This window comes from Sciurus vulgaris (genome assembly GCF_902686455.1).
Source record: "Sciurus vulgaris genome assembly, chromosome: 17".
Classification (NCBI taxonomy): Eukaryota; Metazoa; Chordata; class Mammalia; order Rodentia; family Sciuridae; genus Sciurus; species Sciurus vulgaris.
The window spans coordinates 61,389,511-61,401,222 of NC_136478.1; the positions used below are offsets into that span (position 1 = coordinate 61,389,511).

Sequence of the window (11,712 nt, forward strand, 5' to 3'; positions counted from 1 at the left end):
CCCCAGCCCTCTGCAGGAGGCACAGAAAATCTTCAAAGCCAACCACCCCATGGACGCTGAAGTTACCAAGGCCAAGGTGAGAGGCTGGGGGCGTGTTTGCCAAGAAGTAACTGCTTAACTTCCCTGAGCCTGTTTTGCCACCTGTAAAGTGGGACCAATACCCATTCACAAGGATTTGGGGGACTGGGATTTGACGGGACCTCACAGCTCTGGCACTGATGGACACTTCCCCGCACAGCTTCTGGGGTTTGGCTCAGCGCTCCTGGACAATGTGGACCCCAACCCTGAGAATTTCGTGGGGGCTGGAATCATCCAGACGAAAGCCCTGCAGGTGGGCTGTCTGCTTCGGCTGGAGCCCAACGCTCAGGCTCAGGTGAGTGCTGCTGAGGGAGGCCTGAGGCCAGGGCTGACTCAGACTGGCCTGTGATGCATTTGGCACAGTCTCCTCCCCACTGTGCTGTTTTAATCCCTTCCCCCTCTTTGACACTGCCTGTGTCCCCACTTCCTCCCAGCTCTGCTCTTCCCTACCCTGCCCCTCCCTGATTTCTGCTTGAGTCCTCCCCACCCTTTCTTGTTCCTTTATCCTTCTTCCCTCTTTGTCTCTCATCTTCCCTGTGTCACCCTCTCCCTGGGCTCTCTCCCCTCTTGCTTGGCTATTTCCTCTGACTCCTTCCCCAATGTCCCCATCCAGATGTACCGGCTGACCCTGCGCACCAGCAAGGAGCCTGTCTCCCGCCACCTGTGTGAGCTGCTGGCCCAGCAGTTTTGAGCCCTGGACCCTGCCCAGGGGATGTGGCCATCACCAGGCAGCCCCTAGGACTGAGGCAGCTGTGGTGGGTGGGGCAGTGAGGGGGCCTCCACTGGTGACAGGGAAGACCCCAGGGGTAGGGGATGCCTGGGACCTTCCTCTGGCCTTTTGTATTTTTATTTTTGTTCATCTGCTGCTGTTTACATTCTGGGGGGGCAAGGGGGAACCCCTCCCTCCCCCCCCAAGCACAGAGGGGAGAGGGGCCAGGGAAGTGGGTACCCCCTCCTCTCCCCCCATTGTCGCCCCTCCTCCCCTCCCCGTCCAGGGGCTGTGTATTATTGTGAGCGAATAAACAGAGACGCTAACAGCCCCACGTCTGTGCTGGTGCCCATCCTAGGTGGTTCAAAGGAGCGGGCTGAGGGCATGCAGAGTGCGGGTGGCCAGGCTTCGCAGCCCATGGGTGGGGCTCTGAGGAGCCAGCAGCAGCAGCAGCAGCCGCAGCCCCAGCTGCAGAGCCACCAGTCGCAACCCTGTGCCTGGCTCCTCAGGCCCCAACACCAGATAGCAGGCACGTGGCAGCTGGGCCCGGCTGACATCATCCTCCACCTTTTCCAGTGGTCCTGGCTCTGGGGAAGGACAGAGAGGGCTGAGGTAACCAGTGGGGCTCAGCAAGGATGCTGACCTTGAAAGCCATTCTTGGCCCAAGTCTGGAATTGGTGGGACTCAGCACAGGCTTTGGGATCTCCTTCTGAAGAGGGCCTTGCAGCTCAGCCAGCTGTCAGTAACCCAAAGGGGGCCAGGGGCTTTCTCCCTCAGCTTACCCTCTTCCCGCCCAGCCTTGGTTCTTGTTTCCCTGGGAATCCTGTGTGTGGCACCAGGCAATCCTCTTGGCAACACAAATGGCAACTTGCAGGTGACACCACATGCTAGACGCTAGGCTGACACCCAAGCTGGAGCCTCATGGAGGAGCTGGCTGGGGAGGTGGAGCTGCAGAGCTAGGAAGGCTGGCCTCAGACGGCCCTGCATAAATGTGCTACATTAATCGGGTCTCCTCGGGACTATGCTGTCTTCTGAGGGGCCCCATGGGTTCTGTGACCACCTTTTCTTCCTAACCTGGAGTCTGCAGAAGCCTCACCCCCGAGAATGGGCAAAGCTGTGCTTTTAGCAGTAGGTGGATTTTCTGGAGTCTGTGGTTAGGGGAGCCTGGCCACGGGTTTGAACTGTGGCTCTGCCCCTTACTGGATGAGCGTCAATCTCCTGCTCTTCCATGTGGGAATAATGACAGAGCAGGGTTATCCCCACCTAGAGGACAGAATGGGTTCTTAAATTAAAAATACTGACAAGATGGGGCTGGAGTTGTGGCTGAGCAGTGGCCTAGCATGTGTGAGTTCGATTCTCAGCACCACATATAAATAAATGAACAAAATAAAGGCTTAAATATTTTTAAAAATTACTAGCAAAAGAAAAGGCCTCGTGTTAATTATTATTAACTAGTAGAATTACCCAAGAAAGTCAGAAGCCAGGCAGGAGCCCGGGTACCCTCCCTTCCAGCCTGTGTCAATGCTGGGTGCTCAAGGGAAACCATGGCCAGCTGTGCTGGGTTTTCCTTTCAGTCTCTCTAGTGTCCCCCAGCACGCCCCTCACCTGCTGGGAAGTGCGCTGTAGTGACCAAGGCGTAGAAATGGCGGAGGAGGCGCCTGCGCTGTTCTGGGGAGGGTTCTGAGGGAGAAGAGACGGTGATAGGGGGCCTCTCCCAGGCCCATGGCCCTCCACATCTGCCCTGCTCAGTTACCTTTATTCCCCAGAGGCTCCACGGTGAAGAGGCAACGTTTCAGTTCCAGATGGAGGAGCAGCAGTCTGGGGGAAAGGAGATGTCAGGGCCAGAAAAGAGGAATGAGGGCTGCCACCCACTCCCTGCCCGAGCCCTACCCTAGGATGTCCGTGTGCAGGGGGAAGCCATCGGGCAGCCCTCGGGGGCCCAGCGGCAGGCAGGCCCGCAGCGGGTCCAACAGTGGCTGCCACCAGCGCTCCAGAAGCTGCAGGGGGAGCGGTCAGGTAGGGCGGGGCACAGAGGAAGAAGGGAGTGCCCGATAGACCCTGAGGGCAAGGCAGGGACTAGGGAAAGGGAGCGTGGGAGAGCTGGGGCGAAAATGATTGGTGCGCGCTGCGAAGAGGGCGGGCCCAGGAGGGAAGAGCGGGCCGCACGCAAGTAGAGGGTAGAGCTGGGGAGCCTGACCGGCCTGACTCACCTGAGGATCCAGCTGGCTGAGGGGCGGGCGAGGACCGCAGAGCAAACACAGCTCCAAACCCGGTAGCAGCGTCAGCGTCAGGAGCCGATGCGGGACCTGACGCAGGTGACAAGGATGAGGCTGACCATGGCTGGGTCCCTTCCATCGCGGTTCCCACCTCCTGGGGCCTAGCGCTCTAGAGCCCATCCCTGGTGCACCTGTCTCAGGGCACAGCACCTACTGCCCTGCCTACTTACCGTGGGACTCCCGTGGGGCAGGTACACCGGATAGTCACGAGTGGCCTGTGGCGGCAGGGACCCCACCAACCACGGAAGCAGCACGGCCTCAGGTGTCCCGAGCCGCCACCATCCCTCTGTCGCTGATACCACCCGGCCTGACACCACCAGACTGACGAAGGCTGTGCCCATGGCTTCAGCGAACCCAGAGAGAGCTTCCTGGGTAAGGGAGGCCAGAGTGGGAGTCAGGAGACAAGGGCAGGAGCGGCAGGGACACCCTAGATGTGCAAGGAGGGGAAGGAGACCCACATACACAGTTCAGAGACTGCTGAGTGGCCAAGTTTGTGTCTCACCCTCTCTGAGCCCCAGTTCCTTCACCTTCTTTCTTGTGCAGTCGCAATCCACAACCCACTGTGAAGTGTGGTTGACAGCTCAGCCTGACCTGTGCATACGGAGGCTAATGTCTTCAACAGCAGCAGCTAACATCGGATGGCCCCTCTTATGTGCCAAGTAGACACAATTAATGACCTCTTGTAGTCTTGTAGACACAAGAAGAGAGTCACACTGCGGGGAGGTGGCCACATCAGGTGAATGAACAAAGCAGTATTTTGGGAAAGGTGAAAATTCACCAGGTGAAGGAAGAATATGTTCCCAGATTGGGAAGCTGGAAAGTTGTTGGGCTTTGTGGAGCTGGAAAGACAGGTGGGAAGGTAGTTTGTGGATTTTGCAACAGCTTGACAGGTGCCAGATTCTACAAGGCCTAAAGCACCAGGCTGAAGGGCTGGGAGTTTGTCCTGAGGGAAATGGAAGAGCTGTGGGCAGGGAAGGGGCAGAGCTGATTTTCAGAGCATAAAGATGCTTTGGAGCCACTGGGGGCTAGACTGCAGGTCAGGAATATAGGAGGCTGGGAAAATGGTCCAGGGGAAGAGGATGAGAGTGAACCAGAGCCCTAGAGACAGATTTGCCAATACCTGCAGGAGAGACCCCTCTGGAGGAATCACGCAGTCTACACACTGGGTCAGGTCTCCAATGAGTTCCGAGTCCCCCAGGAAGCTGTCAATGAGGTGATAACTGGCCTGGCAGAGGGAGAAGGGAGAAACCTGGACTTGGATGGGTCCCAGATCTGCCACTTCCTCCAGAGAAAACTGACAATGCTGGGCCTAGCTCCAAGGTCAGATAACCAAGTTGCCACCCCCAAAACCATGGGGCCTTGCTGTTCCAGAGGTTGCGGAGAGTTATAGTTCCCAAACGGCAAGGCATAGGTATCTTAGCTTCCCATCATGTGCTACAGCCTCACCCTCAACTCCTTCTTCAACCTCTCTACGTTGCGGATGTTGGTCAGTTCTTCAAGTCCCACAAGAAGAACCTAGAAGAACCACATAGGAGAGCAGGAAAGCCTTGACAACAGTTCTAATAGAGGAGATGGCACCTGAACTCCCCAGTGTGAGAGAAGAGGGGCCAGGTACTTTGACAGCTGGGACTGAAAACTAGGATTCCTGGATTCTGGGGAAGGAAGATGTTGGGAGCTTGGACTTCTAGGTCTGAGGGAGAAGGATGCTAAGAGCTCAAAGCTCTGGGTTTGGAAGAGAGCTGAAGATTCTCACCATAGCCCCAAATACCATCTGCAGTAGTCTCTCCAGCCTCAGCTCTGAGGTGCCCTCCTCAGATGACAGAACAATGAGAGTGATGCTGTGGGAACCAAAGATGAGAAGGAAAAATGAGTCCAGGCCTGGGAAACAGGGCAACAGGTATAGTAGAGTCTGCTTATTGATCCTAGAATTTTAGCTACAACCTCCCTCAGCCCAATCGGGAATCCAAGAGTAACTAGGTTGTCAAAGATCCCACTGGCTAGATGACTAGTTGGAAGGAGGGTTGGGGTGTGGCTGAGTGGTAGAGTGCTCCCCTAGCACAGGTGAGGCCCTGGGTTTGATCCTCAGCACCACGTAAAAATAAAAGGTATGAATAGCTGGAAGGCCTACAGGGTCTTCTTCGACATGGGCTATCACCCAGGCCCTGATCCTGCCCCAAGCTCCCGCCTAGTGACCTGTCGTGGAAGCTTTTCCACACCACGGTTGTGTCCTTGGTCCTCGCAGAGCTCAGTTGTACCTCCAAATTCTGCCCGAACATATGGACTCCATTGAGAGAGCCGATGACAGAGAACGGGAGCTGGGGATGAGTCGGAGGTATTAGACAGGAGCACCCCACACCCTCCTCCTTGATACCCAAGCGTCTGAGCTCCAAGCCCCCTCCCTTTCCATATTCCCTGGTAGCCCCTCTTCCGGGAGCCAGGCTTATTGTCCTCCTGGGATATCTAAACTCAACACGGAAATCTCCCCAGCCCCTTCTCCCTTGAAGATCTGGAGCCTAAAGCACCCTAACCCCTTCTATTTAGATCCAGACGTCCAAAGCCCCACCTGCTGACGGGCGGGGGCGCCGCCGCGGCTGCTCCTGCAGAACAGGGGGACCCCGCTAGAGGCCGCGAGGCACAGCAGATGCACCGAGCCGCCTGTCCCGTCCTCTCCCATTTGGAACCCCCCGTACTCCTGGGACGCGGGCACGCAATCACCCCCCTGGGCCAGTCAGTGCCGGTCTGGGACCATGGTGGTAATAATCACACTAAATTGGCTTGCTGCTGGAGCTTCCAGAGGGCGAGAGGGAAGTTAATATGTAGCCAACTGAACTCCCGCCTTCTTCATCCAACTCAGATCCTCAAACCTTGTTAAATTCTCTTCCGCCCCAGCCGGAAGTCACAATGCCCTCAACAAAGATGGCGACTAATTGTACTTGCAAAGTTTTGTACTTCCTTTCTGACGTGATTTTTCATTTATGTAACGAGGAGAATGAAGAGAGTATCTTGAAGATTGTCACAGTGCCAAAGTGTTGCCTAGCAACTATCCTACAGGCTATAATTTACATTCTAAACAACAACAAAAAAAATCCTTGCCCCGATCAAAGATGGCGACGGTGCCAAAGCGTTGCCTAGCAACCACATCTCTCTGGCTTTCCATTTCGTGGTGGTAAACATTGTGCCCCACTTAAAGATGGCGACCGTGCAAGCTGTTGCCTAGTAACGACCATTCGCTCTAATTTCCATTCTAAAAGTGTAAACAGCCCGGCTCAAAGATGGCTATTTGTCCAAGTCCCAGCACCCTCCTTTGGGCGATATCGAGAAAACACCCCCTACACAATTTTGAGGATGGTTTGGTCCGGAGAGCGTTGCCTAGTAACCACCGAAGGAGATGATTGTTTTTGTTAATAGAAAAAGGAAATTCTTTATTCTCCCGAATCATAAAAATTGCTTTACTTTCCTAACAAATTCATACATGATAGTGTACGATGTAAAATGGGAAAATACTCCTTCTCAAATTCTTTCCCTAAAATAATTTTAAAAATTAACAATGCATACGTGTTTTCGCAAATGTGATCATTGTACCGAACTTTCCATGCTTTTTCTCATCAAAAAGTATGTGTGCTTCATGTTTTTTTGTCTTAAAATCAATTTTATGGATGTAAAAAATTGACTTGAACAATCTTGTATTGACATATTAGATTCTTTCCTCTGTGTGTTTAAAGTGATACATTAAATCTTCATTGAGTTAGCAATTAAATCAGTTCGTTTCTTTCTTTGTGATAAGTTACCTTCATTTATCCAAGCGTATTTAAAATATATACAATATATTTAAAATAATTTTTTTTCTTCTTTTGATACTGGCAATTGAACCCAGAGGTGATCTACCATTGAGCTACATCCCCAGCCCTTTTTCTTTTTTATCTTGATACAGGGTCTCACGAAATTGCCGAGGGTCTTGCAAAATTGCTGAGACTGGCCTTGAACTTGTGATCATTCTGACATGGCCTCCCAAGTGACTGGGATTATAGGAGTGCACCAACAGGCAACATTTGTTTCTTTAAAAATGTTTCATTTTCATTCTGGATTTGATTTTTAATAACTAAGAGAAAGTTAAGATCTTTACCCTGTGCATTAAATTGCAACAAACTTCTACAAGAAGAAACACATACAAAAATTAGTTTGCAAAATAAAATGTTTCTTCCCATAGGCCCAGGATTTTTTTCTTTTTATTTTTTTAAACACAATACTTTTATTTATTTATTTTTATGTGGTGCTGAGGATTGAACCTAGTGCCTCACACGTGATAGTAGGCAAGCGCTCTTACCACTGAGCTACAACCCCAGCTCCTTTTAAAGTAATTTTTAAAATTATTTTTATTTTATTTATTTATTTTATGCAGTGCAAAGGATCAAACCCAGTGCTTTACACTTGCTAGGCAAGTGCTCTACCAGTGAGCTATAGCTCTAGCCCTTATTTTTTATTTATTTTTTTAAATTTTTATTTGTTCTAATTAGTTGTACATGACAGTAGAATGCATTTATACAGTTTGATAGATCATACATAAATGGAGTGCAATCTTTCATTTTTCTAATTATGCATATTGCAGGATCACATGGGTCATGCAGTCATACATGTACATGAGATAATTATTTTTTATTTTGAGACAGTTTGGCCTCAAACTTGCAATCCTCCTGCCTCAGCCTCCTGAGTTGCTGGAATTACAAGTGCTTACCACATGCCTGGCCTGTTTTTAAATTTTTAAAACTATTTTTCATTTCCTAATATTGCATTTTGACTAATACGTGTGTGTGTGTGTGTGTGTGTGTGTGTGTGTATTTTTTCTATACTGGACATTAAATCCGGGACCACAATTTGCAAGGCAAGCACCCTACCACTGAGCTACATCCCCAGCCCATTTTGTTTTGTTTTGAGATGGGACTTCACACGTGAGATCCTCATGCCTCAGCCTCTGGAGTAACTGGGACTATACATGTAAGTCACTGCATCTGACTTCTTGATATTTTCTTGCCCTTGACTGATTTTTGTGATTGTGTCTTCAGTAAACTGTTTCTAAATGGGTCTCAATGACCTCCACCCTCTGGTATTCACCCCTCTCCTCTTTTCTTATTTGTGAACAGATTTTTAATAAATGCAACCCAGTTTTAATAAATGGAGCCAGGCACAATCTATAATCCCAGCAGCTTGGGAGGCTGAGGCAGAAAGATTTCAAGTTTAAATCCAACCTCAGCAAAAGCCAGACACTAAGCAATTCAGTGAGACCCTGTCTCTAAATAAAATCTGCAAACACCCCCACAAAAAAAAAAAAAAAAAGGGGCTGGGGATGTGGCTCCGTGGTTGAGTGCCCCTGAGTTCAATCCCAGTACCCCCCCCCCGCCATAAAATGAAATAAAAAATAAATGGGATTTGGTGAAAGTAATGGGAAGTCACTTCTGAGACTGTAAAGACTGTGCATTCTATCTTACTTGAATGTGCTCGTGTGCTGTAATGCAGCAAGCTGCCCTATTGTGATCCATTCAAAGTCAAGACACGGAATCAAGGTTGGCTTCTGGTCAATAACCTGTGAACTGAGTCCTGCCAACAACTGTGTGAGTGTGGGTTGTTATGTTTGAGTCTAGGGATGATTGCAACACTGGCCACCACTTCAGCTACAGCCTGGAAGAGCTCCTGAAACACAGGACCCAGCTAAGCCATGGCTGGACCACCTGGTCTACAGAAACCTTGAAACAATTGTATTGAACTGCACATTGAACTTTGAAAAAATCATTTGCTACATGGCACAGATAACTAAGACAGTGTCCTCTGTTTTTCCCTCTGTTTTTCTGCACTTTGTGGTACAGTATAAACCTAAGATTTCCAGCACTTTGAAGTCTTTTTTTTTTTTTTTTTTTTTTTGCAGTCATTAGTATTACAAGCTCTTAGTTCACCCAGAGAGACTGGAGGCTGAGGCAGGAGGATCGAAAGTCCAAAGCCAGCTTCAGCAACTTAGTGAGGCCCTCAGCAATTTAGTGAGACCCTGCCTCAAAAAATAAACAGTGCTGGGGATGTGGCCCAGTGGTAAAGTTTCCAGAAAAGCAGCTTGCACTTGGTGGGAAACCTCGGTGTGTTTGTGGGGTGGTCAGGCCCATTCCCTTTTGTCTCACTTGGAGCAAGGTCTAGCTCCATGGAGTATAGTTTCCTCAGTCTCTAATTTACAGTCCTCTTCGTTTCCTTTTAATATTTTTTCAGTTGTAAATGGACACAATACCTTTATTTTATGTATTTATTATATGTATTTTTTTAAAGTGGTGCTGAGGATCCAATCCAGTGCCTCAAGCATGCTAGGAAGTGCTCTACCACTGAGCTACAGCTTCAGCCCCTGCAGTCCTCATTCCTTGGCTGGTCTTCTGTAACTGTGAACTCACAACAGACTGTGAGTACTGGATACTGAGTCTTATGGGGAGTACTCACTTCTGCCTCTGCATGTGACCATGGGTGCTACCAACTTGGAACTAGATCTGCTACTCTGGAAGACCATTGCCTAGCTGGGAAGCCAGACTCAGTTTTCCCATTCCGCAGCCCTCAGGCTCTTACCTGGTAATACCAAGGCAGCCCCTTCCCTTCTTAACTGGTCCACGTTTTTGTTAGCTTCTGGTTCTCCATTTTTTTTTTTTGGCGGGGGGAGGGAGCAAGCAATTTTTGAAGTCTACCTAATGAAACCTCACTGAAACACAATGAGTGTTATGAAATACCAGTATCATAAAACCGTGTCATAATACATCAATTATTATGGCAGAAGCTGAAGTCCAGTCTAAAATATCTAATTATTTATTTTACAAATTATCTAATGCATTAACAGGCATGGCAAAAAAAAAAAAAATCAGCTGATTCAACTGAATGTTCATTTTATGTAATGAAATGTTTCTTTATGGGTAATGGTAGATTTTAATTTCAGGTGCCATTTTAATCTTTGTATCTGTTATTCATCTTTGTTTTCTTTGTTTCTTTTATCTTCCAGAGGGAAAAACAGAGGACATTGTCTAAGTTATCTGTGGCACGTAGCAAATTATTTCAAAGTTTAATTATACTGGCATGAAAGAGGAGGAAGCAGTTCTAGATGAAATGTTAGAGTCATAATATCTAAATGTGTGTGATTTGGATACTGATTCAAATAGAGCAACTATAAAAAGACATTTCGAGATAATTGAGGATATTTGATTATGGACCTAGTGTCAGATGATTCTAAGAAATAATTTTGTTTTGATGTTGTGTTATGATATTGTGGGAAATAGACTGGTTGAGAAGCAGCACTTGAAGAGAACTCCTAACTTTTTTTTACGTCAGCAGGCTCAGAGGAAAACAAACTACAAATTCTGAGCTCTGATCCACAGTTTTTCACAACATGTATTGGCTATTTGGTGCCATAGAATTTCTGGTCTACATGACAGAAGGCCTTCTATGGGGCTTTCCAGTGGGAAGCATGGTTACAGAAGCAAAAAGCAATAAGAGAAACTGGCTGTTTTTCACAGCCATTAGATAAATCTCTAGCCTTGTGTATGAAGCCTCCTGACAGGGGTGTTTACATTTCAAAAGGGAGTAGTCAGACTCCTAGAGATAGTTATTTGCTATCCAAAAGGTAGAAGCCCATGGTTAATTAGATTTCCTGAAGAAAGGCTGACAGAGGGGAGGAGAACTGACCCTTTCTCCTGGTATTTCTCAAGATAGCATTATATATATATATATATATATATATATATATATATATATATATATATATAAATAAAACTCAGGGCCTCATGCATGCTATCGACCCCTCTACCACTGAGCCACAACCCCAGCCTCAAGATAACATTTTTCTAATTTCATTTTACGACTGAGTCTGGTTTTGCCAGCTCAGTGGGTGATAATGGCACAGTGGCTACACAAGAAAGTGTCCATAAATTCTGAAAGATGCCTGACAACCATGTAGAGGTAAAATTACATGATTTTAGGAATTTGCTTCAAAAAATTTCTGCAAAGAAAATGAAAGAGAAAAGGAATGGATAAAATAGATGGGAGAAATGGCAATATTGCTTTGATATCAGAATACTTTGATGCTTAATACAAATATCAATGACCATTCTTTCTTTTTCTTTTATTTTGCATCCCTGGGGATGGAACCCAAGGCCTTGTGCATGCAAGGAAGGCACTCTACCCACCGAGCTATATCCCTATTACTGATAGCCTTTCTTATTCAAACACAGGAACCACCCCTGGAGGCTGTCCTGCAGACATGTTCATGAGCACCTTCAAGCTTGAGGTTCACCTGTGGGAACACCTCCAGCCAGCTCCTTTGTCCTAGAGGTGGGAAAGGCAAGGTGGGGTAAACCTGGATGGAAGTTATAGGAAGGCGACAGCCTTGATACCTTTTCAATACCTGTTTTACATACATTTTGCTGCTTGCCCTACACAGAACCATATAGAAACTCCTAAGCTGACACACCAAAATGGGCTTTTCTGTGATCAGGTCCCCTCCTCCACCAGCATGGCAAGAGTCGACCTTGATTAAATAAATCCTGCTCTGTTTACTCTTCCCTTCGGTGAGTGTGGATTTTATTCTTCAAAATTTGTGACCCAGAGGAAATTGGCAAAGCGAGAAATCTAGTCTCATCT

At 48.0% G+C, this 11,712-nt stretch overlaps 2 protein-coding genes across 8 annotated transcripts in view; one reads left to right on the forward strand and one right to left on the reverse strand.

Annotated features, from left to right (window-relative positions):
• AP2A1 (adaptor related protein complex 2 subunit alpha 1) overlaps window positions 1-1,115 on the forward strand; it is a 30,445-nt gene extending 29,330 nt beyond the window's left edge. For all 4 annotated transcript variants that reach the window (XM_079117700.1, XM_079117701.1, XM_079117698.1 and 1 more), the window contains 3 exons: window positions 7-76; window positions 239-373; window positions 692-1,115. In XM_079117700.1, the coding sequence (XP_078973826.1) occupies window positions 7-76; window positions 239-373; window positions 692-769 (283 nt within the window). In that variant the 3' untranslated portion in view covers window positions 770-1,115. The remainder of the gene's footprint in view (window positions 1-6; window positions 77-238; window positions 374-691) is intronic.
• A 35-nt stretch (window positions 1,116-1,150) lies between these two features.
• Window positions 1,151-5,958, reverse strand: FUZ (fuzzy planar cell polarity protein; the record flags this gene model as incomplete). Of its 4 annotated transcripts, XM_079117704.1 has the most annotated exons (11): window positions 5,627-5,956; window positions 5,257-5,378; window positions 4,817-4,901; window positions 4,510-4,578; window positions 4,184-4,288; window positions 3,234-3,431; window positions 2,998-3,093; window positions 2,678-2,784; window positions 2,541-2,605; window positions 2,393-2,467; window positions 1,151-1,374 (listed from the first exon to the last, which is right to left on the reverse strand). In XM_079117704.1, exons 1-11 carry the CDS (start codon window positions 5,735-5,737, stop codon window positions 1,151-1,153), a joined length of 1,257 nt encoding a protein of 418 aa, XP_078973830.1. In that variant the 5' UTR covers window positions 5,738-5,956. The 4 variants fall into 4 exon arrangements, 3 of the variants coding, with proteins under 3 accessions (XP_078973830.1, XP_078973831.1, XP_078973832.1); XM_079117705.1 differs by lacking the exon at window positions 4,510-4,578 and having other exon boundaries at window positions 5,627-5,958; XR_013760251.1 differs by lacking the exon at window positions 2,678-2,784 and having other exon boundaries at window positions 1,312-1,374; window positions 5,627-5,955.
• Between the last annotated feature and the right edge of the window lie 5,754 nt (window positions 5,959-11,712).